This window comes from Dermacentor variabilis, chromosome 9, assembly GCF_050947875.1.
Source record: "Dermacentor variabilis isolate Ectoservices chromosome 9, ASM5094787v1, whole genome shotgun sequence".
Taxonomy (NCBI): Eukaryota; Metazoa; Arthropoda; class Arachnida; order Ixodida; family Ixodidae; genus Dermacentor; species Dermacentor variabilis.
In genome coordinates this window covers 143285707-143311751 of record NC_134576.1, presented here as the reverse complement: position 1 = coordinate 143311751, position 26045 = coordinate 143285707, and the positions used below count along the sequence as shown (strand labels likewise).

General features: G+C 44.0%; 1 protein-coding gene across 1 annotated transcript in view; it reads right to left on the bottom strand.

The window, feature by feature from the left end:
• Nucleotides 1-14848, bottom strand: part of LOC142558578 (uncharacterized) — a 192449-nt gene extending 177601 nt beyond the window's left edge. Inside the window, exons 1-6 of the mRNA XM_075670711.1 lie at nt 14581-14848; nt 9418-9548; nt 7699-7771; nt 3735-3856; nt 2991-3086; nt 2410-2604 (exon numbers count right to left, since the gene is read on the bottom strand). Coding sequence (XP_075526826.1) covers nt 2410-2604; nt 2991-3086; nt 3735-3856; nt 7699-7771; nt 9418-9548; nt 14581-14666 — 703 coding nt within the window. The 5' untranslated portion in view covers nt 14667-14848. The remainder of the gene's footprint in view (nt 1-2409; nt 2605-2990; nt 3087-3734; nt 3857-7698; nt 7772-9417; nt 9549-14580) is intronic.
• Between the last annotated feature and the right edge of the window lie 11197 nt (nt 14849-26045).

The following is a 26045-nucleotide window of genomic DNA, read 5'->3' as shown; positions in this document are numbered from 1 at the left end:
ATTTCTTTTTTCAATGAAAACCTTCAGTCCGAAAGCAGCTGGACATTATTTTTGCTCAAGAAGTGTGCGCTGAAAGCCACCCTCTCAAGCATTCAATGGCAGCTCATTAGCAGGATCAGCATGGTTCTGAGGGATGAAAACATGTAGACGCAAAGAGTTATTGAAATGTTTCAAGCCAGTTATGCATAACATTTTAAGCACGCTGATTTTCAACACGTTGATCGTCAATGCCCTTGCCGCCGAGAACTGTTGGTAGTCCCAGAAAAGCGCGATAGTCTTAGGTAACCACTTTTCTCTAATCGTGGTGCGCTTGATAACGCTTTTGAGCTTTGTTGGCGTCAAGCATGTCACTTCCAATTATTCTAATGAGAAAATAACTTCGGCACTGTTTTATGCCTGAGAATTTTTTTTATTACCTACGTCGAAGGGTTCATCGAATTATGCGTCAGCGTTTTTCAAATTATTGGAATAGAACTGATGTCAATGCATGTGAATGTTTCAACCCTAAGCCTATATTTGGGCTGGTATAATGTACTTATCGCGATGAATTCTTTAGAAAAGCTCATCTGTGGCATCTGTATTTAGCGACATTGGTTTCATTTTTTCGGTAGCTTTTAAGGCACAGGAATGCATTTAGTTTTTTTTTTTTGTCAAAGTGAGATGATATTTTCATAATTAGTTTCCGTGCACTTGTTCTTCTTTCATTAGTATTATAGCACTACGCGTCTCCCGTTCAGTATAATTCCCCTGTCAGGAGCTACTATTTCTGGCTCAACTAGCGGTTTACGTGCTCTACTTTTCAGAACCATAAGCTTTTGTTGATGCAAAAGCATCAAATGGCCCATAGAGCAAAAAAAAAAACCCAGTCTCTGTCGTCTGGACAAGAAAAAAACGGCCCCTTAATACCAATTGGCTGGGACGGTAACGTCACGAGCGAGCCTGGGCGGAGCAGAGCGGGTGAAAGGGAGCACCTGCTGCTGTAATAGCGCGCCAGGTGTTGCGTGAGGGGAGAGATCGTCACCGCAACGGCCCATGTGCCTCGCTTCCGGAAGCCTGCGTTATCCGCGCGCTCCTTGTCTGCACAAGCTCTCGCACGCGTTCTACCTGTGCCTAAGTAAGGCCAAATCAAAACACGCCAAGCCAATGGCCAAGCGTCTGAGTGCGTTCGATTGCGGTCGAGGAGTCAATAACTCGAAGGACCTCTGAGCTGCCTTCAGTTCCACATTGATGCTTGCGCACTCGCAACTCAGAAGAAGTACTTCGGAGGCCTTGGTTTTTTGAAACGAAAGCTTTACTGGGGGGGCCGCGAACTTGCGATTCCGCTGTGGCCGTGCTCCGAGGAGGAACATGACGTCACACCGCGTTCCTCGTTGTTGCGCTCGCCTCCACTCGCTTCGCCAGCTGCATCGTATGCCTGATAACATGTCCGAGGATTGAAAAGGAGAGCTCGCGTGCGCCGCAACCACAGTTGAGGCGGCAGTATGGACGGCGACAATTCTGATAAGCAGGAGGAGGCCTGGAATCGACATCGGAACGAAATAAAGAGGAAACGAATCACCCAGGAAACAGGCGAACGGCGCGCCGAACGACTGGCTAAACGCCGTAACATAGCTAGACAACCAGACTAACCTGGACTTGCAATCAAGATTAACCAAGGCTAACCACGCTATGCCTTAGCTTTCGCTACCCTGGCATAGCCGAGCTAAGCCACTGCCAATTTCTTCTTTCAAGTTACCCGGGCGTCTGTTTTATCTTGCGGGCTGTCTTGTCACATTTATTAAGCACTCTTGAGTTTAATGTTCACATCAAAACATTTGTAGGCGATTCCTTATTTTAATATGTCGTGCGAAAAGTGGTATGCATTGACAGTATACTATATGGTTGGAGAATTTGTTAAACCGTAACGCCTCTTGTTTCGACGAGGTTCGTTGAACAAAACGAGCACATGAAAATTTCAGCAGGAGAACGCAACGCCCACGAGGACTAGGGCAGTTTATCAATGGCTGCTCAAGGGAGAGCAAATGTCATTTTGAATATACATCCTTAGCTCTTCACAAGAATCCTGCTGCTCCTTGATAGCGCTAGCCTCGATCAGGCAAGAGCAAAATATTTAGCAATAATTGATGATGTTTGACTTTAAAAAGCAAGACTTGGACTTGCGACTTGCGATTTGTTGTGTCGTTATTTAAGGCGCAAGGGACGAAGACGGGACGAAGGTTAGCCATAGCCGGGGTGCTCTAAGCTCTCTCTGCTATGGCAGGAACTTGGAAGCCTTTACGCGAATATTCGGGCAAAGTTTACCATTTTTTTCTTCGTAACTATTTTGTGTTCCCTTGCGGGATATTTAGACATAAGGATTGATCCGTCAACCGCTCTCCATCGACTGCGAGGCGCAGTTCTCCTTCTTACCGGGCACGCACGGTGGAACGATGGGTGGGTCCCAGACACCCTGCAGGCTGCACCGGTACACTGGTGCTGCTCCGGACGACTGGAAGACGAATCCCGCGGGACACGACACTTCGCAGAGGGTCTCCACGTGCGTGTGGTTGCAGTGCCACGACGATCCTCCCGCGCCCAGCATGTGACCGTCGCACAGGCTGATGGCTGTGAAGGGGCACATCTAGGCTAAGAGCTCTGTCAGCAACATTTTAGTAGCGCGGACATTCACTCTTCCGTCTAAAACTAGCGGCCGGAAATATTTGAGTGAGTAGGTGGGCTGCCCTCTCAGGAGAGCGCATGGCTTGTTCAAAAATGAAATAGAAAATCCCGACAGTAAAATGACTATTTCAGCTGAAGAGGATTGTATACTATACATGGCATGACAGTTATGAATTAAATACTTTGCAAGATGTCTACTTAACAATGACGATCCATATTAACCTTGAACGGGATATTTCTGTCTGAAAAAGTCGGGACACATTTAAACTGAGCTCTCGATGCCTCGACTTATCTCTTTTATGTCAGAGACAACAAGAATGATGTATACTCACGGTACTGGCAATAGTCTCCCCTGTACTGATTGGAGCACACGCAGCGGTTGTTGCCGTAGCAGCGACCTCCGTGTAGACAAGGAGGCCGACAGACTCCTAAAAAACACACACAGAGAGAGGAAGATCAGTGTCTCTGTATGCGTATGCGAACTTGTTCTGCACCTCTGGCGCCTATTTGTTGTGCAATACGTGATGAAGATGTTTCGCTGAGTCTTCTTCTGTATCACCTCTGTCGCCACAGGACGAACGTGTGCGTGGTTAATAACTGATAACTATACCGACGCTTCACTATCTCTGTGAGGCGCAGAAGCGCATAGAGTGATATATGCAATAGCCATAGATGCTGCTAAAATTTACAGTGACTTGAAAAATTATGACATGTGCTGTATATGCACCAGAAGAGATTTTATAAGTGAAGGTGTGATTAGTACATTGCTGTTCGACAGTTTGAGAAACCTTTCGGATGTATAAACTGGCTATAAATATTGGCTATTTCACACCTTTGAATAACAATGAGCTATAACGTATGCAGTGTAAATAACAAAGCACCTCCAATACACTGCTGCAAAAGGTAGGTTTCACAAGAACATCGCACGTATCCGCTGCCTTCATCATACCGTGTGGGTGAAGCAGTGCACTGACCAAGACAAAGCGGAGAGGAAACAAGAATACACGACAGTCTGCTGCCTTGTATAAACACGCCTAAACTTGCACATTATCGTGCTCATCACTCTGGCATATTACCTTGGCAGTCGGGAAACTGCTGAAGTGGCGTCCACTGGCGTGTCGTGAGATCGCAGTTCAGGGTCATGTGCCGTTTCCCGTCGGGAAACTCGAATCCAGTCATGCAGTTGGCTGTACATCGCCTAGAAACCATGTAGATCAGAAGGCAAATGTATTAAGCCGAAAATGCACAGAATTTGCTGTTCCGCGCTATGTCGCAATGCACTCTATTTTATATATTGAGTTTAATTTATGATAGTTTCCTAAATGAACGCCGTAAGGCAATGTGTCAGCAGTAATTGAGGTAGCCGTCATATGCTCTGCTATTTGGAGCTGCGCAGCGTATATCCCGAGTGTACGCCAATACTTCAAGCCAGCTCACTATATTCAAAGGCATGAAAATATTATCAGCGGAGATTTAGAACGCCATCTTGATCCAGAAAGTCGTTCGGGGTCCACTTTCCAGGAAATGTATTGATTTGAGTTGTGAGTAACAGCTGTCTGTGTGAAAATACAATCTTTCTCGGAAGCCGAGATTTGTAGCACTCATCTCAGACGTAGACAAAGCTACAGATTATGCACATCTGGTCGTCTGTGTCCACTTGTTTGGCGGGAAAGTGTACCGCAAGGCATGTTACTACGTAATGCCGCTTATGGAGTGCCTACCCACAGACATGAGGAGCAACTTTGGTGCCATCTTGTGATCCATAAGTTTTACCGTAGCATATTGAACCATTTTTCTTTCTATGAAATGCAATCTTATATACTTAACTTCCACCCACGGGTTTCTAAAGCAACATAACCAGCAGTGTGCAGTGGTCTCTTTCTTCCCTGGACAAGAAAGTTCATGCGAAACAAAACGATGCAAACGAAACACGTTGTAGTTGAGCAAAGCGTCACAAAACGTCGGTAGAATCGCTTCCGGGTGCTTCTACTTTGTTTCTGCACTCCCTAAGCGGTATTATTATGTGGAACGGCAAAACGTCTTAGTTAGCGCTTCACCTAGCCTCTTCGTGAGGTAAGAAACCACAACATGTAAAAACCAACGCATGCTTACGGCGAACTTACAACTGCTTTTCCTGAGCCAGATCCGAAGGGGAGTCCGCAAAATCCGGTTGTAGAACCACTACCTCCGTCGCTATTCCTGTTTAGATAACAGCCGAGCTCAACACAACGAAAGAAGGATGTAGCTGCTTTTTTCTGCAACCGTCAATGCAAACGGAAGAAGTCGCTGCCGGTGTGAACGATCGTTCGCGCCATCGTGTGCGAAAGGATGCCGAACGAGGTTTTACTGCAACTTTTCGACGACGCCCACAAATCGGAGAAGCATTTTAACGGCGCATCAACTAACCCATTTGTGTAGAATTAAATGTACTTGACTGTTCGTTAAGCGCCAAATTGCTGCGTATGGGTTGTTAAAGGTAGCGTATATACAGCTGGGGTGCTATAGCTTTGCGTTCTATAGAAAAATATAAGTGAAGTTAAGCACCCAACCTATCTTTCTTACTTATATATTGGTATGTCCTCTGCTAGTCCGAGCATGTATACAGAATCCACTGCTTCAGCTTGCTCTCTTTAATTGTGTAAGTGCTACTGTTAGCAGAACATACGTTAGCTCACCTCTCATCTGCCCAGGAAATTAGGAAGGAAGTTCCGAAACGCCAGAAAGCAGTGGTCTCGATTGAATATGCTAGACGTGCTGTGCGTTGTCTACACTGCACGTGATAAAAGTGAAATATTATCTCTTCTCTGTCCCTCTCTCTCCAATTTTCTGTTTCCATTTATTTCCTCTTTTCATTTTGCCTTCGGGTTGACATATTCTTGTATGCATATTTGACCAGTAAATTCAATTGGAGGTTGGCCCTTGTTCATGTTGGTCATCCCCTGTTATTTGTTCAATTGTGTGCTACACCAAGTCCATGGAGTGTCAACAAGCTCAGATAAGTGCGTTACATTGCACCATTAAAAGGCAAAATGTTGTTCTAACATTGGCGCAACGTGCCAGCGTAGCCCCATATGGTACCGATGTAGCCCCGGTGACAATCCAATATTGGCGCACCCTAGGCTGTTTGGATTTCTCCAATTTCCTCCGCGCTATGCAGGGTTTTCAACAGAATAAACTCCAGTTAACCTGCGTGTCTGTCCATCATGTTCTCTCCGAGAAGTGGGTGATTGACAACTTTATGCTGAAGATTTTTTTTATTATTATTGCTTTTTTCTTTTTTCATGCACGAATTTTGGCCGTCTTCTGTTTGGGGGATGTACATTTGTACAGCACTTCTTCCAGTAAGAATTTAGTAGCAAATGAAACTGAAGCGTGGTACTCGTATATTCTGCCTCTGATTGATTTCTGTTAGTGAAGATGATACGTCCTGAGGGCTCAGTTGCCCCACGTTGAAATGAAGCCGGAAAGCGAATATTCTGAGCAGTTCCGCGAATGGGCACGTAGCTTTAGAAGAAAAATATCAAGGCAAGCCACTTATATTAGACCATGCAAAGCTGTCAGAAGTATTACCCTCGCAGGCATTTTTTTTCTTTGGGAACGACGGCTGAGCCTGGAATTAGGATGTTCGCTACTTTGGCTAAGCAAACACACATTGTATGGAGCAGTAGCAAGAATTTATACAGGGAATCATAGACCACCGCCACTTGTGCATCACACAGCCGCCGTGATAGCTTAATGGCAGAGCACCGCATGAGTAATGAGCACTATGTGGCTTCGGCTCTCAGGTGCGCCAAGTTGTACTTTTGTCCACTTTGATTTGACATTCAAGTATCCTTTAAACGTTTGACTTAAAAGTAACATTCATTTCCTTGTAGGTTTCCTGCTTCATTCTCCATTTGCTTAGTACAACTAATTCTTTTTATTGAATGCCAACTATCCTCAAGATAGGGATACAAATCTATTGTTCGCAGGTTGTACTCTGTACTGCAGGCAAGGAAACAAACTTCAATTCAACTAGAAATTGAAGCTCTCGGTTTCCCTTAATGTTCTCGCTCCTCGCTATCAAGGCGTTTTTAATGCTCCCGAGTGACACTAGTCTGCACAATTCCCACCGTTACCCGCGGGCGGCAAGTTGTTTCTTCATCCACTTTCATTTCCATTAATTTATCAAGTAAAGACAACTAATTTTCCCTATGTTGTCCTTGGTATCAGTGTTTGTTGGCTTCTTATGATATGACTAATAAAAATCTGACCCCTTGGTTAACCCCCTTTCTTCTCGTCTATTACATAACGAGGGTCCCGAATTCGGCAAAATTGATGCCTTCAGGCAACATGTGTGGGTTTATTGACCGGTTGCCTTCACCCAAAAAGATCATGTTCTCGTGACGCCTGCGGCAGAAAGGATGTGCCACATCCTCCGCCATGGTCTGTGAGTGGTGGCGCTGGCTAACAATCCTAGGGTTCTACTGGGAAACATAAATACCCAAGAAAGCGCATGGAAAAACTGCGCCGCGGTAGCTCAACTGGTAGAGCATCACACGCGAAATGCGAAGGTTGCGGGATCCTTCCCTACATGCGGCAAGTTGTTTTTTCATCCACTTTCAATTCCCATAATTTATCGTTTCTTTATTTCGCTTATTAAACACAAATAATTTCCCCTGTGTTGTCCTCTGTGTCAGTGTTTGTTGGCTTCTTATGATATAACTAATAAAAATCGGGCCCCTCGGTTAACCCCCTTTGATTTTACATAGTTTTAATGTCGAGTAACATGCTTGGCAAGGTACTATGAATACCTAGCTTCATAGCGTTCAATTTGTATCCTAAAGAAATGTTCTTTTTTATTTCAGGCTGCTAGTGAGACCGCGAAACGACCAAAGTTTATTCGTGGCACCTGTGATACCCAAAAGTTTGCTCTACATCGTGGGTCTGTATATTGAAATGAATGTGCCGGTGGTATCGGACCGGCATTCAATAGGATCGGGCGAATTTGATTTAGCGGCATGTACAAATCCGTTGTGAGCGGAATGTGCTCGTACTCACATGCTGCCCCTCTTTCTTTGGCAAGATGTCGACGCAGCGTTGGGGTTTGGTGGAACGTCACACCATGCACTCGCTGCGGTAAGAAATGCACAAATAATTTCAACACAGGAAGCTTTTTCTTCTCGCTACTTGTGGCGGCTCGCAACAAATGTCTCTCGCGTTTGCGTTGATTAAGCTTCGAGTAGCTGCAGTCATCTGAAATATGTGTAGTAACGATCTCCCGAAGTGGGAAGTCTGCGTTCATCCAAATGAGCACGAAATCGCTCAGGCAACCCATGCGGTTTCCTCAGGAATAGTTATTTGCCATATGGTAAAATCTAATCACAGTTAAGAGACCGAACCCTGCACAAAACCTAGGCATTCACTGTACCAAATGAGCTAACCAGGATGTGAGCAGATGGTAGGGCCAGTCCTGAAGCTACCTTTGAAAGAAAAGTTGAATAAGGCTATTAAAATTTTTTTAATAAGTAGTCAGGCTTTTAATAAAAACAACACAAAAGACGTTGATGTTTATTGGTAAGCCTGCACAGCAATGGGCACGGTCGCATGGTCTACTGCTAGACTAGCGACGGCGAATTGAGCGCAGTTGAACCGAAATGAAAGGCGTGAACTGTAGAAGCTAAGCCTGTTGTCAACCAATAAGAGGCCGCACATGGCAGCTCCTCCTGTCTAACTGCATCTACGATAGTTCTGGTGCTGGTCAGCCCATACAGCGAATGACTTTATAGCGAGGCGTCAATTAGTCGCTAGGAGATCTTATAGAGAAGTACGCCCCCATTGTGAGACGCTAATGCGTGATTCACCAGAGCTGCGTAGCGTTGTAGAAATATAATTACAAATATTTCGGAAGTTACAGAGTAATAATTATGAAAAACAAGAACTATAGTTCTTGCGAGTTCTATATTTCTTGCGAGTAAGATCAGAAGTAAACAGCTCCTTGATTATTAATACAAAGATTGTTTAGCGCTAGGCAGGGCGTTAAACCTTGCCGAACGTTCAATAAAGTTGTATCCATCCATCCTTACATTAAGCGCAAGTGCATGAGAAAGAAGGAAGAATACACAAGAAAAAGCACTAACTTCTAACAGGATTTTATTCCTGGGAACAGCGATTTGACATGAATTCTAATAAAAGGTGTATGAAGTGAGTTACTGTGAAGGAAACTATTACAATAAATACAATCATGCTTATACTCACCCCCGCTGGTTTTTCTCACACGCTAGATTTATTTGAGTTTATAATGTTTATCAGCAGTGTTGGTTGCATGTTCCAATAACGTATATATACGCATGCGCATGTATATAGCTACACCTGTATGTCTACTTTCGTAGCATGCATGTGGACGTAACAGTGTGCCGGCCTGCACACACACACACACACACACATATATATATATATATATATATATATATATATATATATATATATATATATATATATATATATATATATATATATATATATATATATATATATGTATATATATATTTCTGTTTTGCGCGTTGACTTTTGCGACCTGTGTGAAAGGTGACCGGGTCCTCTCAAGTTATTTATTGCACTTTTTGCGGTGTCTCGCAACGTCATTGCAAATAAAATTTAGTTCTGTTCACTTTACCTAGAGCAGTTAATCTAATGAGTGCGTTCAGATTTAGGCACCAATCTCATGTCTGTTGCGATTTCAATGACGTTAGCAGTCATAGAAGAGAGAGGAGCACTTACAGTTGCTGGACATTTCGATTCTCTCCATCACTGGACTTTTGATGCCGCCAGTGCGGTAGCTGTGGGACATTTCAATCCTCTCCCTAATGGGACTCTTCACACTGGCAGAACCATAGTTTTTGGTTTTGATGCTGAAAAAAAGGAAACAAGGAAAGAGCGGTTACCAAAGGCTCTTTCTTACACTCTTGATCTGTTTCCTTTTTACTATCTGAAGCCTGATATGCAATGCCGGAAAATTATTGAATCACTCTTTAACTGTGCCTATAGCAATGTTAAAACGTCATATACAGTTGGTATTTTTGTGTATACAGCGGAACTGTTATGCGATTAAATTGGGTTTAGAATGTCTGTTTAAAATGCCAATGAAGCTATTTATTTATTTATTTATTTATTTATTTATTTATTTATTTATTTATTTATTTATTTATTTATTTATTTATTTATTTGAATGCCGCTTGAGTGCAAAGGCATAAAATAGGAAATGGTTAATAGATATACAATGCAAGGAGAAAACGATGTGGTTGTAAAGTATAAAAAAAATGTTCAACTGCACCTTTAAATGCACCTAAATAGATCATTTCGGTGACAGAGATGGGTAGGTTGTTCGGTTTGTTGTATTGATGGGGAACGAGAGAGTCATTGAAAAACTTTGTAAGGGAGAAGGGTACGTGTACATTGGGTTTGTGATCAGTTCTGTCTCATAAAAGAAAATGAAAAAGAAGGAGCTATTTCGGTCAATTTCTGACGTGAATATTGAGGCTGAAGACACGAACTCTCTGATTAGATCATACATTGATGTGCGCGCATGGGGTAAGGGATTGAAGCGGGTCAGAACTGAAACATTAACTGACAGAAGCACTGGAGCTAGCGCAGTCGAACTTGTAACGGATACTGAAAACGTCAAAGGGACGTACTGGCACAGGCATCAGTGGCTCGGCTGTATGTGGGAAACTTCCGATCATTACGATTTGATGTTTTAAGGAATAGTCTGTCACCATATTATGGGGATGAAACATGACAAGAATGACACGTGCTTTGGGGGAAGCTTGTAGAAAAAATGACAAATCTGTTATTGCTTCGCGGATATCGTAGGTAACCGTCAAAATCGTGTTATTTAGCACTGCTTTTGCATCCTTGTCGTGATGGCAAATGACTCGCCCTTTGCTAAATATTGAGCGATAGAAAAGTGAAGCTACGCAGGAAATGAGATTGACTCTGGAAAAACATTAGAAATAAATTTCAAAGCTATAGCTGTATCGCGGCACCGTAGGAAACTTCCCATTTGCCAGAGGAGCATTCCAAGCGCTTCTTTAAATAGTTGTTATAAACATAGAACTTTTACTCCTGGCAAGTGCCTCAACATTCCTGAGCAAGAATTTGTGCACACGCAGGGTAGGTTGTGTTCGTGGAGAACAATTTCTTTTCTAGTATCTTTCTTAGTACAGAAGCGTTGATTTCCTGGCATTAATTGTAAGTGCGTAACGTCGCAACCGTGGGCGCAATATCTGCGGCACTGCGCAGTGCGTGGTGACGGCGACACAAGTGCGCGAGACGACAGCGCGCAGGCGTGCCTTGTTCCCTCCGCATTGCACGCAGACGGAGCCTTGGTTTGTTTGCGCCGGCTGTTCGGAAGCGTGGCACCGCGCTAAGTGACGAACTGCTGCACACAGTTCGTCATTGTTTTTGTGCACAGTGGAAACCACACAGCACTGTTCTGTTTTACTCCCCCGTTTTAAAATATAAATCACATGTCATGCACACCCGAATGCAATGACTTAGCTAATTAATTAATTAACTATTAATAACTTAATTACTTATCTAATTTATTTATTTATTTGTTTATTTATTTATATTTACTGCCTCAATATATTTCTTTTTTCTGTTTATCTTGTCCTATTTCACCGCATCTCTTTATTGGAGGAGATGTAAGCGCCATCATAAAGCTTTATTTCCTCTTTCGGCGAAACCAACATTATATTAGTTTTATGTAAAGCAAATCGAAAATGGCAAGGATGATAAAAAAAGTCAACACAAATTCAAAAGAAAGGAAACATACACATATTTATTCTCGATGCGCCCTATAGACGTGCCCCGAAAGGTATTATTCTGCAGCGCGAATTCACAGGTCCCACGGGTATTAGGCCAGCACGGCTTTCCGCTGGGCATTCCTTCTTTTCTTCATTTCTTTCTTTCTTTTTCGTTTCCTATTTCTTCCTTCTTAGTAAGCCGCGCAACTTTTGATTAATGAAACTTTCTGGATGTGAAAGCGGCAGCTGTAATCCGCGGACGCTCGTTGTTTATCGGGTGGCAGGACCGCACCCGCCCTGATTTAGACTTTATTCCGTATAAACAACACTGAGAATGGCAGTTCCCAGAAACGGTGGAAGAGAAGCAAGATTTTAAAAAGATAACTTTTTTTTGTGCAATAGTGACGACTTTGGCTTGGCTTCTCGCGAGGATTGGAAGTCGGTGCGTCTAAATTTATACGGCACGAGGGTTTCTTCGGATAAGCTCACTTGCGTGACAGCGTTGTTTAAGCTGCAGTTGGCACAGAGCAGCACCCTAACACAAATTCAGCAATGCAAGAAAATTGCGTTGAAATATTCCTATCTCCGTGCCGTTGGCGAAGGCGATCGAAATTGTTCATACCAAATACACAGGTAAAATTGGTGTAAGCAAATCCATTTCGCCCATTTAGTTCAGCTTTTTGGGCCCGTTAAAGAACCCCAGGTGATTAAGATTATCCCGGAGTCCGTCATTATGGTGTCTCTAATAGCCATCTTGTGGCTATGGTTACAGAATGTGAAATCTCATCAATGAAATTTTTAATCGTATTTAACATGTATTACAGTTGCCATGCTTTTTCTCACATTTCCTGTAAAAAAAAAACACTATGTTTTTTCCCCTCATGCTAAAATGTGGTGCCCCTCAATGAAGACTGACCTCGGCTATCCGCGTCTAGTTAAAATAGGTAAGCTGCGCTTACAACGTATACCAGTTCACTGTGAAAAGCAAAAGTGGCTAATTTATATCGTAGAAAATAGCTTATTCTTCTTTTTCCTGTTGAAACACCCACATGCCCTGATGTCACTCCCTCGCTGGTGTCCAACTTTTTACACCAACCTAGCGAAACATTATTGTAAGGTGGCAAATCAGTTCCATGTAAATCTGCAATGTGAAAAAAAAATTACCGAAAGAGAAAAGTTGCCATGCGTGCACCCGAGAGTGACCCAAATTGGTAAAGGAAACCCGTGCAAGTTTCTCAGAAAGAGAAATTTGCCGTTGAAGAATAATTTCTCTTCGTCCAGGGATCAAACCAGAACGAACGCTTTTCCAGGGTAGTCGCTTTATCATGTGAATTGAGCAGGAGGCTAGCAAGTCACAAAGCGAGGCCAAATTAATTCGCAACTCCAATATAACCCCACGGAAACTTATGGCAAACTGCGAAACTTTCTTTCCGAAAAGCTCGTATGGGTTTTCTTTGTAGCCACGTGCTCATTATTAAAAGGACGGAAATTTTCTTTTCATTTTCCTAGCATTGTAAGTTCGATCAAAATTATTTCAATAAATGAACAGTCAAGTATTTATCTGACATCTCACTTTCAAACTATAGGGCTAGTTGAAACAGGGCATGGCGATTTTAGGACTCGCATCTGTCGCATTCCGTAAATTATTTCCTCTAATGAAATGTACCTGAACATCCCTTACGTTTAAGGTTTCATGCCTCAGCTACGTTAGTGGGCCCTGAACATGATCGTAAGTTGGATTTGCGGCTCTCGTTTGATTGCACTACAGTTGCCAGTTGCATCATTCATCTGTAACGCCTGCTAGCCAGATGGCTAAATCACCTGCATTGGTACATACGCCGTCTTCTCACTGGTGTCGGTGCCCTCTATACCCCTGGTCGAAATTGATTTTTAGATTCCCCTTCCCCATTTTCCTTCCCCCAGTGTAGGGTAGCAAACCGAAAGTTAGTCTGGTTGACCACCCTGCAATTCTTCTCCTTGCTTTCTCTCTCTCTCTTACTTTCAGATAACTGTTGTCTCGTGAATTAGCTGTTTGCGCCAACATTTAGAACGCCGCAACTTATTATGTAAACAACTGGACGCCTATGACCATGAAAGAGATGGTGGGTTACGTGCGCGATTGTGCTGCGCTCGAGCGGTCTACGACAGAAGGTTTATTCTATGTTATCATTCCGCGATATACACCGAGGCGTGATCGACGCCTTCATCCTGGTGCCTTGTACAGCCGTCAGCACAAGCTTCTTCTTTTTTTTTTTTTTTTTGCTATGGTGTCGCGCTGCTGATCTCGAGGTTGCGGGTTCAATACCTGCCATGGCGCCCGCATTTCTATGAGGGCGAAATACACAAACGTTGATGTAGTTAAGTTTAATTTGCCCCGAACACCAAGTGGGCAAATTATTTCCGCGATCCTGTATCTACGGCGTGCCTCATAAGCATATAGCGGTAAAAACCACACCACTTTATAGCGGAGATATTATATGCTTTAATTATCTCATGTGACATAGTGTGAAATTTTGCCTATTCAACTCTTAGGAATCTAGTCAACCAAATGCAATTGATGAAACAAGGCAGTTTTACTCTTCTGTGAAAGTAAGGCCGTTATCGGAAAGCGGCCGCCGAGGCTGCGGAATCTAATGCAGGAGCTCGCCTGCTCTGGAACAGAACTCCTCAGTCTTTGAGCCACCGAGGTCGTGTACACTTAAGCGGATTAAGAATTTCTCATCAAAACTGTTCTGTATTACAGGGGCTAAAATCGATGTGCTCCAACTGCGTGTTTAGTATCCGGACGGAATGTCTGCTTCACGGGATTTAACATCCCTGAGAAAAACTGGGACTATGAGGCGCGCCGTAGGGGAGATCATCAGATTATTTAAGAGCCCATGACACATTTACACAATCTAAGTACACGAGCGTGTTTTTTGCATTTTGTACACATTAAAATGCAGCCGCCACGGCAAGAAACCGAACACGCGGCAACGTGTTCAGCAGCAGAAAGCCACTGGCACTACTGCCTGCGGCTCTTTCGGATCGTCATTCGGCAGCTTTGAGCCTAATGAAAATGTGATACTGTGATGTACAAGAAATAGCACGAAGGCATTAACCGTTGCTGAAACCATGGCACGGTATTTACACTCACCCGTACGCGGCCTCGACTCCGTGCGACAGTATGTCGCAGACCAAGACCACGGCCAAGCAGACGGACGACTGACGCACGACCGTCATGCTTCGAGGGCGTCGGACCGCCGTTCCCTGAAAAGCCACACCGAAGAGGCAGATACTCGACGAGTCGCCGCTGTTGCTTTTAGGTGAGCGACAACCTCCCCGAACCAAGTCGGGGTCTCGAATGCCGTAAGGTCGGGGTCGGCCGGCTCTCTTCAACCACCATGGCCCGGTGGCCACGTGCGGGTTCCTCCCCTCGGTAGACGTCATCGGCCGCACTTGTCAATTACAAATATTCTTTCGGTCTTTCTCTCCTTCCCTGCTCGCTCTCGCTTCCTTTCTCTTTCGTATACAACCCGCTGAGACTATTCTACTGCATGCTGAGAGCGTTCTTGATGTCGTTGCAGCCGCGGCTGCCTGCCCGGCATATCTGGCGCTCTTCACGCGTTTCCTGCGGTAACGGTAATGAGCCTCCGCGCCGACTTCCTTAGGACGGATGCGACACGTTCTCCTGTACGGTCGCCATATCTGCGCGGCGACGACGTACTCCTTATTTGTTAGCGGCGACTAGATCGCTGGAGAACGAGCTACAACAGCTTTGTGGGCTCGTCATTTCCTTTTATCTTTTTTTTATCCGTTATTCCTTTCTTTCCTTTCTCTTTGATCATGAGCTTGCCTCATGGCCTGGCATAGATTTAACCGAAAATGAGCTCCGGGGTGGAGCTTGCGATTGCATCTTTCGCAACTCGCAGACACTCCGACACATTTGGCAGGCTGCGATACGTCGCTCATTGTGAGTGCATGCGGATTCCGTCATGGCCTTGACCATGGGCGAGTTTACTAGCGGAGTGAAGCCATCACGGGCGTTACAGAGTAGGAGGCGTATGAGCATGGCTGTCGAGGGTTGTGCTTGATTTTAAAACGTCGTTTTTCAATCATGGGTTATTTGAGTAGGCTCTTTAGTATGACAACAGTAGATATACAATGTTTGCGTAATGACATTACTCATTACAATTTTATACAGCGATCTTTAATGCGATTCTGTGTTAAGCTTATGTGGTGGCCATCAGTCACAAGCATCTGTTGATGTCTGTTCAGTCGGATTTTCAGATGCGACTTTCTATTATAGGCCAGTTTATTGGTTCCGTTGGTTTCGCCAGAATAAGTTCCTATGGAGTGTGGGGTCTCTATTGGAATTTTATCTGCATTGGCTTCAGATCATTTCTAAAGAGCTTTGATTTCTGCTTGTAACGCAGACATGAACGTTTGTTTAAAGTTACTGTGTGTATATACATTTACTTAATATTGTGTTCAAGCGTCAAAAACCTCCAAACGTCCTCGAAGTTTCTAGAAAAACTAATACTAATGCAGGTCTCGAAGTTTTTTGACTAGCGCAGCCTAATTTCTCCAACCCCAGTTTGGATTTAGAAAACGACACTATACAGAATTAGCACTACTCCATCAAAAAGAATATATTTTATCGCAATTTGAAATTAAGAACATTGTCCTTGGTATTTATATTTATTGTACTAAAGCATTTTATTGCATCATTTACTCGGTTTTACTTGATAAGCTTGAAACCTACGGTATTCGACGGCACTGTGTAAGCCTTATAAAATCTCATCTTGATAATCGCCATCAATATGTTGAAATAAACAATAGGTGCTCAAATTTTAAACATATCACCAGAGGCGTTCCTCAGGGTAGTATTCTTGGCCCGTTCCTGTTTATTGTATATATGAATGACTAAGTAGATCTCTATAAAGATGCGAAATACGTAATGTACGCAGACGATTCCAGTATATTTTTTTCATCACCTGACTCTAGTAGCCTTCAGAATAGAGCTAACACTGCTCTGAGAATTCTTCATGTATGGTCAAAACAAAACGGTCTACAAATCAATATAAACAAAACAAAAGCAATAATCTTTAGGCCTAAATCTAAGCAAATAATCAGTTCCATCAGCCTTGTTTATGACGATGAACACATAACAATTGTAGATAGCTTTAAAATACTTCGAGTTATTTTCAGACAAAATATATAGAATCGATATTGGGCAAATTATCTCATGCAGTTGGCATGATGGTGCGGCTGAGACCTATTTTACCTTACAGAATCAAGGTTTTTGTTTATAACATCCTGTATTTTCCTACACTTTATTATTGTCTGTTCGTGTGGGGTACCACATCACGTACGCATCTAGAGAAGATACATATAATTCAGAAAAAAAATTTTTGCGACTACAATTTAACTTGCCTTACGATGCCCACACATAAGACTTATTTCCGAAAGCAAATATAATACCCGTGTTTAACCTTTATAATTACAAGTTAAGTCAAGCTTTCAAACGGGAGGTAAAAGAGAATTTATAGTTTCTTCATGAGTTATCTAATCTCACCAGGAACACATATTCTTACATCACAAGGTGTACGGAACAGTGGAAGGTAGTCCCTCCGCGAGCCAAATATTTTACACAAAAGATATACACAGTACCAACACTTTTAAATTTGTTTCTGAAATGAAGTCTTGATATTTATATAACTGATGTACGAGCTTTACGTGAACATTTTGTCACTCAATCTTTCTTACATAATTGAAGAGCGTTTTTCAGGAAATTTGTTTTTGCGTTTATTTTTTGTGCATATTTCACATGTAGTCAATTGCTATGTATATATATCTCCTGTTCAATCACTGTTTGCCTTGTAAAGGAGGCTGCGGGCTCTAGTCAAGTCGCTTGCCTTTAAAGCGACCTTTACCTGCAGTCTCCTCCATCACTGATGGAAATAAAGAAATTATTATTATTATTATTATTATTATTATTATTATTATTATTATTATTATTATTATTATTATTATTATTATTATTATTATTATAGTCACACGGGTCAATGGCTGATTTTTGAAAAGGCCTCTAGTTTTCTTTTGCTTTTATTTTTCATTAACATTGCTTTCTTTCGTTACCAGGAAAGCACATTGTGACATCCGTGTGAACGCTGTATTGTTTAACATATTTCGCAAGTTAATTGACACCAACGTTAATGGAAGGCTCCGCTCCATTCCGTCGAATTATATTAAAAGTTAAATATATATGTTCTGCAAGAAACTTATGAACAAATATTTATCACAAGCCAATGCGCAGCACGAATACACTCGTCAGCGGCATTGAAAAGGAAAACGACGTAAAATATTAAAGCAATAGTCACTTTCGCAAAGAAGAAGCCTTTATTTTGCATCAAACTTCCGAATAATAGCCTGAAGCAAAAGATTATCGTTGACCCGCCCACCCCCGTTGTCTTTAAATTATGAAACTGCGCTCAGCGGACGAATCCTGCTTCGGAGTCCTGCACGGGGACGTGCTCTTCATGCACGGAAATCGTTGGCGCAAAAGTTGCGGCACCAGGTCACGCAGCAGGGAAACGGCATGGCGCAGTCGAAGTTAGTCCGACATGGTGGCGCCGACCAACTGAGGCGCACGCACTGCCACACGGGCATCTTCTCCGGACACGTGGCAGGTGCTGGGTCAATAAAAAGACCTTCGCTATTTTTTTCCCTATATCTTAAGCAAGGTCCGTCTCCAGTCGACTGGTGCAGTAAGGTAAACCCTTCGACACGCTTGTAACGAAACGCTTCAGTAGACAAAAGCAACGAAATGTTAGCTCGAGCGAACATCTCAAGTGTCACCACGGATACTAGAGCTCGACATATCAAGCATCGCAAGAGCCAATGTAGCGACAAGTCGAATTTTCTTTCCTCACGACTTCTACAACAAAGATAACGAGATGATAAAGAAATGTGATGATGATCCTTGACGTAGACATGAAATCTGGCTAAATTACACTGAGCAGTTGTCCCGAAATTTAGTGGTAACAAACTTAACCACACTATGGCGTGAACCAAACGAAAAGTTGTATGCCTGGCGAGTAGGCTTATCTATTATTTTGTTGTGAAGCTTTACAACGAAATCTCCCGCCGCAGAAAAAAAAGAAAAGAAAGAAGAAAAAAAAAAAAGCAGCAGCAAGGTTTAGAAGGCGCAGGGAGCGTCTAGTGTGGTGCGGTTCTCTGTACGCGTAGCTTGACGCTTAGCATACTCTTGCAAATGCTACACTAACCAAGCCTGCTCATTCTGCTTACCCCTGCACGAATGCGCCGTAGAGACTCGCATAATAGCCCCAATTCTGTAATGGCCGCGCGCTTTGCTTAAGACAAAACTGCCCTAAGGAAATGTTCATTAATTTTAACTCAGCGTAAGCCGCACTTCACGAAGTTAAATGTAGCATTCTTAGTGGAACGAAGAAACATGCTCAGTGAAGCCATGTTTCAATCGTATTGAATTCTAGGATTTTGCAAGCCAAAACCACCATTTAATTATGAGGCACGCCGTAACGGGAGACTCAGGATTAGTATTGACCGCCCAGGGTTCCTTAACGAGCACTCAATGCATGGGACACGGGTCTTTTTTCCTTACGCCCCCATTGAAATTCGGTCGCAGCGGCTGCGATTTGATCTCGCGACCTCGTGCTTCGCAGCGTAACACCACTGCAGCTAAGCCACAGCGGCGGATGGCTAAATCATGTGGCGCTAATATTATAGCTACATGGCTATGCATTGTGTTCGTGATAGTGCCCCCCCCCCCCCCATACTTCAAGGGCCATTAGACAGTTTACGTGCAATAGGTGCTGTCTGGCGATTTGCGGCAGATGAATTAAACGAAAGAGCTAACCCTACAGACGTATAAACCAGGCTATACGTGGCACCTAAGCAGCACCTAAGCAAATACTCTAGCGCAGTGACAAATTCAATTATCACAGCTATTCAATCTGCCATCTGTTAATTCGTGCGCAGTTATAGCTGAATGGGTTGACTAGATATTCATGCACGGGAATATACAGCATATACGTTCCCACCACACTTAAGAAACATGATGTCAGTGACCTGTAAGAAGTCTAAGAAAAAAAAGTGAGAAGAATGGCGCGCCTGCACTCTATCAGTGCTCTCTCGCATCAGCGCCAGACTTCTAGGCGACGCTAGGAACACGAATGCCCCTTGTTCTTTGCAGCTTATTTTCTTATCAAAACCGGCTAGTGAACGCCTTTGGGCCTCGCGGACCGGAAAGAGTTGCAATGCGGAGGAAGCGTGCGTCTCTGCCAGTGCCAGCAGCAGGATTTCAGAGCTTGAAGAAAGCTGCTCTAGCGTAGTCGAAAGTTGAGAGCGGTTACAGAGATTGCCGGCGTAACAGCAAGCGCAGTCGATTGGCAAACACGTGGTACGACGCCGCGTCCTGTGCGATGTGACATGACTCAGTTCTAGCTGTTCCAACTGTTGGAAGCTCTTGGAACCAGTTAGACGCTTGTTGGATGCGACTGTTGTACGACAGATCACGTGTCAGATCGCACTCAGAATAGTACCACGTGCTTCTTGTTAGAACTCGCACTATCTTGCACAATATTAGTTCCAGAACTGAATTTCAGCAGCGCACGAACAGCTTGCTTTGGTGAACCACGGCCTCTTGGATACTTATCTTTCGTATACCCTGCTTATCATTTTTTGAGACTGGCGCTGCTTAGATTTTCATACGTTGGCGTGCTTTATCACGTCTTGTGCACCGGAGCTTTTCGCAAACAACAAGCTAGCTTTCTTGCTACGCAGCATGTCGAAAACTTCATCTTCAACCTATTGTTCAACTGGCGGATATTTTCGATGTCTGTAAAATATTTTAGCGCATGTTGTGTGTGGCGTACGCAAGTACGCTTCACAGCTCTGCAAAATGACCCGCCGTGTTGGCTCAGTGAATATGGCGTTGTGCTGCTAAGCATTGAATTCCTGGCCGTGGTAGACGCATCCTGATGGGGCTGGGATGTGAAAGCGCTCGGTGTACCGTACATTGAATGCGAGTTAAAGAGCCCCAGGTGGTGAAACCTAATCCGCAGTCCCGCACTACAGCCCCTCTTAATCAGATCGCGGTCGTCGCCCATGTAAAACCTCATTCTTCTTAGAGCGCCGCTGTGAGGCACCCGTTCCTGCGGCGAGCGTCGGCGTTCCCGGTGTAACCGAGCGAACGAGTAGTGCGCAAAATAAAAGCGAACGTGGCGCGCAGCGGGAGATAAAAAAAAAAAAGGGGGGGGGGGCGGGGGGTGAGGGAGAAGAGGTACCAGGAGGAAAGCGGATAGTAGTATTCCGCGGAACCGTGAGACGGAAAGTGGAGGAGGGTACGGCGACAGCGTGAGAAGCGCATACTGCGGCGGCGGTGGCCACGAGATGGCGCCAGAGTAGCGCGCGTCGTCTGGGAGGTTTGTCGGCTGCAGCTTACGTGAATCGCGCGTGCGTGCTGGCCTCACGCGCTGGCTCTCACGATCTCCAGATTAGCGAGCCAGTGGCGCCACACTTCACTTCATTCGCAACATGCTGCACGATATCAACTGTCCGTGCCAGCCAATATATCGCGAAATGAAAACATGCATAGAGCTACGCTGAATTTCGCTTTATGAAGTGTCGTAATCATCGGTGATTTTTTGTTTCTTTTCTTTTCTACTACTGGGAAAGGTCTCCTGCGTTCGTACTTTCTTGATATATGAGAGGAATAGTTGGTTCGAGCATCAATTATGTCAAAGTTACTTGTAGTCGTTGGTTTCTTCAGTCTATTGTTCTGTCATTGGTAATAGGAGATGAGGATGATGCGTATCGAAGCTTTTACTACAACGACGTGTAGAAAAAGCTTACTGTGGCGGCATACTGTGGCTCTGTAAATGTAACTCAGAAGTACACGTGTGCAAGATGCCGCTGACATAGCGAACCAGATGTTATACAACATTGGCTATTTTCTAAAATGCAGCAGCAGCAAAGTCACACTACACGTACGGTTGTCGGCACGGCCACGAATTTGAAGATGGCGCAGAAGAGCTCGCATGCGTCCGTGCGCGGCACGAGCATGGATATCTGTTTCAGGCTGGTATGAGGCTCTGGCTGCTTCACGCGCCTGGCTACGCAGCTACGGCATGGTACATTCAACACTAAGGTAGATTTATGTCGTGGGATAATGTGCTTTTTTCTTTGCTTTCTTTTAGCTGATCTAATGGCTCTCAATATAAGAAAGAGGCCTTTCTAAATATTTCAGCGTTCTCAAGCACTGTCAATAACAAAGTGTCAGGCGATCTTTGTCAAAACATCAGCGAGCCAAGTGGGCGCGCATCTCTTGTAGACACAAACTGCCATTCGTCGCGAGGAGCGCGGCAAACGCAAGACGCGCCACCGGCGTGCGCTTTCGCCCGTAGACAAGCGTAGGTGTAGTTCGGCCTTTTTCGGTGATAACACTAGCGTAAGCAATGACCCTTGTTGCAGTAGAAACTGTTGCTTGGAGCGGGTGCTGAAGCTCAAGCAGCGACAAGAGTAACAGGGAATGTAGAAGCAGCACTACTCATTGGGTAGTGTTAGTAGTGCTCACTAGTAAATCGCGTAGCCGATATTAACAATCTCAGTAACGAAATATTATTGAAACCGACATATGCCTTCGGTCCTGGGGGTGGGAAGAAGCTCTGTGACGTCAAAAGAACTTAAATGTTGCAAATACATTCTTCAGCCATACATGGGCATTCCTACACAGCCAAGGAGTAACTTTAATAAGGGGAAGATAATTAAATTAAATAATTTTAAGCTGATTCTAACAGTGTTAATTGCCGAAAAGAACAACGAGAATACATTGTGATGGTGCTAAAAAGGAAGACAAAGGCAAGTATATAGTGAATCTGGAAGGTTGGTGAGTAATGCAGCATTTCGGTAACGCCTCAGTTTTGTCCTTGTTTCAAATTCAGTCGTTCGTCGCAATAATAGTTCTAATAATGAATTCACTGCAGCTACACCAATCATTGAGCATGCAGTCTCGGCCGCTATATTATCAACTAGAGCGATAATTGACCTGTGTGGTGCACTGGCCTCCTTAGGTCGACCTCGTCCTCGGCCAGTGAACCTCGCACACAGAGCAGCAGCACAATGAGCAGCGCTCGCTGCCAACATTGCGGGCCATGGTAACTGCGGATGTCAAGGCGGACACTCTAAATCAATTGTCAATAAATCGAGCTATAATGCGGCACCTCTAATCTATCTATCTATCTATCTATCTATCTATCTATCTATCTATCTATCTATCTATCTATCTATCTATCTATCTATCTATCTATCTATCTATCTATCTTGTCCTGTCTGTCTGTCTGTCTGTCTGTCTGTCTGTCTGTCTGTCTGTCTGTCTGTCTGTCTGTCTGTAAGTCCATCCGTCCGTCCGTCCGTCTGTCTGTCTGTCTGTCTGTCTGGCTGGCTGGCTGTCTGTCTGTCTGTACGTCGTCCGTCCGTCCGTCCGTCCGTCCGTCCATCCATCCATCTGTCTGTCTGTCTGTCTGTCTGTCTGTCTGTCTGTCTGTCTGTCTGTACGTCGTCCGTCCGTCCGTCCGTCCGTCCGTCCGTCCGTCCGTCCGTCCGTCCGTCCGTCCGTCTGTCTGTCTGTCTGTCTGTCTGTCTGTCTGTCTGTCTGTCTGTCTGTCTGTCTGTCTGTCTGTCTGTCTCTGTCTGTCTGTCTGTCTGTCTGTCTGTCTGTCTGTCTGTCTGTCTGTCTGTCTGTCTGTCTGTCTGTCTGTCTGTCTGTCTGTCTGTCTGTCTGTCTGATAAACCAGTTAGCCAGCAAGCCAGCGAGCCAACTACATCGCTACAACAATTGTACCATATGCTATCACTCATACAATCTAGTATACCGACTAGCTAACTCGGTCTCTATTGTAAATATAGGGAATGTCAGCAAGAGATAATAGCCAGCGACAGTAGAACATCTTACTTGTTCTCTTTATCGTTTTGATTGTTGTCTCACATCTCGTATTCTTCCTCATCCTAACGTAAAGTCAAACTCAACAAAAGCGGATTTTTCGTTACGGATAATAAAAAGACAATATACTTTTGCAAAAATGCGGCATGTCCAACGAGTTGGAATCTATATACAACGAATCTTTTTATGAGTGCGTAAAGAGTCGACAAACGAGTACACGCACGCACGCACGCACGCACGCACGCACGCACGCACGCACGCACGCACGCACTCAAATCATACCAAGCCTTTTGCTAAGCGGAGTTGCTGACTACTACTAGCGAGTACGACAGACGCTTTTAATGCATCATGATTTCAGTGGCAGCATCCACATACGAATGTAGTGCAATTCGAATTGATTCTATCCGCAAGAAGCGTTTACTTCCTCATGACCATGCAGCCGCTGATGTGCGCGAAGGCGCGCTTTGTGTTTTTCTTTGTCTTTTTTCATTGATGCAAGGAACCCAGCGGGTTCCTTGCATCATCACCAGAGGTGAAGGGCGCCTTCTCCGCTATGATTAGTTGGTCTTTTCAGCGACAGAACAGCCACACAGCTCCCACGGTCATGAAAACCCGGCGATGACCACGAAGAAAAGCTTCGATATTAAAAGAAAGGTTTTTTTGAGAAGTAGCGAAACTGTTATCATAGTTTCCAGGTTCCTGTAGGAACCTGTAGGAAGATGTAAAAGCTGGGAATAAACAGTGTGAGTTCCAAATACATTATAGCACATAGAATTGTCTGCGATGGGAGCCCTTGAGGCATTTTCTCGGCTGCTTATTTCTCGAAAAGGCCTGACAAATTGGCTAGGTGTAAGACCCGAAATTCAGCCAGTCTGAGGTCTTTCAACCTGGAGATTTAGAACAAGTATTAGCACATAAAACTGGTATTTAGCTTGACAAAGGCGCATACGGTTAAGGCACAGAGCATCATCAAAACTCTATATTTTTATTTTTTGTGCTAAATAAAAAACGCAGATGCACTAAAGCGACGTCATCGCAATAACAGAAAGTAGCTTTACGTAGCTTCATTTGACCCAGCATATATTAAGATGTGTTCTTGCTGTATTCTTGTAGATGTCTTTGACCGCACCGGCCATGTAAAGGAGCTATAACAGAAGCATTTGTCTATGTTGTAAAAGGTTACTTAGCTGGAAAATGAACGATAAGCTGCAATTGACTGCTTGCTGCATCAACTTACGGGAACTCGCGTTGTGCACTCCGATGGCTGACCGCTAGACGCATCTTCTTTTTCTCTTCCTTTGTCAATTCAGAACAGGGCGACAATGTGTTCGCGCTGTTCTTGCTGTTAATGCCAAATCCGGCAGCGTGTACCCACCATGGGCGATTCGTATACTGCTTCTTGGAGTCACTGGCAGAAACGTAGAAGGTTTAGCTACGAAATACTTCGAAGCACGGGATTTGCTAACAATGATAGTCCTCCGTTTCGCGATTTGCTGCCCGATTTTTTGTCGTGATACAACTCTTCAGGCCAATGCGATGTCATTCAGAAGCTATCTATTTATCATTCAATTAAATGACATTCTGCGGTTTTACGTGCCAAAACGATGATAGACGCCGTAGTGATGGTCTCCGAAGTAACTTTGACGACTTGGGGTTCTGCCCAACCAACATACCGCCACAAACTTGGGCTAGTCATGTGTCGAAAATAATACACATGAAGCATGCATATTTTTCGCCTTCCGATGCGGAAACATCGTGCTAGCCGAGCGTGCATTTTCAGCAGAAAACGCTTCGCGCTCATAACCTTAAAAGAACAACTGCATCTGCATTTCTAATGAGACCCCCCAGGACATTGTGATTTGAATATCTCAAGAGATAAACAGCAGTACGTAGAACAAGAAAAGCGTCTGCCTAAATACAACGTTTCAACTAAGGCACTTGGTTGAACCGAGCCTTCTCTTGTTGGTCTCCCATCCTCATCCCTTTTGTCTTAGGCTAACAACATAAAGTTACACAAAATATACCGCAATGACCCGATAAATCCAAAGCGTTTCACTTCACCTTGGCAGCCACATTCATTGCATGGAAACATGAGCACGCGCAGCTCAAATTGCGGAATAAATACAATAGCTTGAGCACCGCAACAAAAATCAAGAGGAAAGTATCAAAAACGTCTTATTGCCCAGATCGACCTGTTCATTTTTAGCGCAGCAGTAAAGCATAAGCGCTCAATTAACAGCAAATATAATTGCCCTTCCTCGCAGGGTATTGCCACCCTGAGTTCTTAAGTAAAAACTAACGGTTCATTGAGGCCTGTCTAGAAATCGCCACTTGCAAACTTGGAAAATTGCCTTGCAGTAGCCTATCAATCACGCTAGTTTCAACGTACTCGAAGGGACTTGAATATTCCTCACCGAGGCGTCTTTCAAAGGATTCCTTAAGTAGAATTTTACGTTGGACTCGTAAATTACACTTCCGGTATACCGGCAACATTAGTCTTTCACGAGTGGTGTATTGGTAAATCATAAAAAATTCAAAAAGGAAAGTGAATCTTAGTTTCCGTGCAAGTTATGGGTGACGGCGTGATATTTGAACATTAGTTTATCCATAAAATTACTACGGTGTATTCTAAAAAGAAA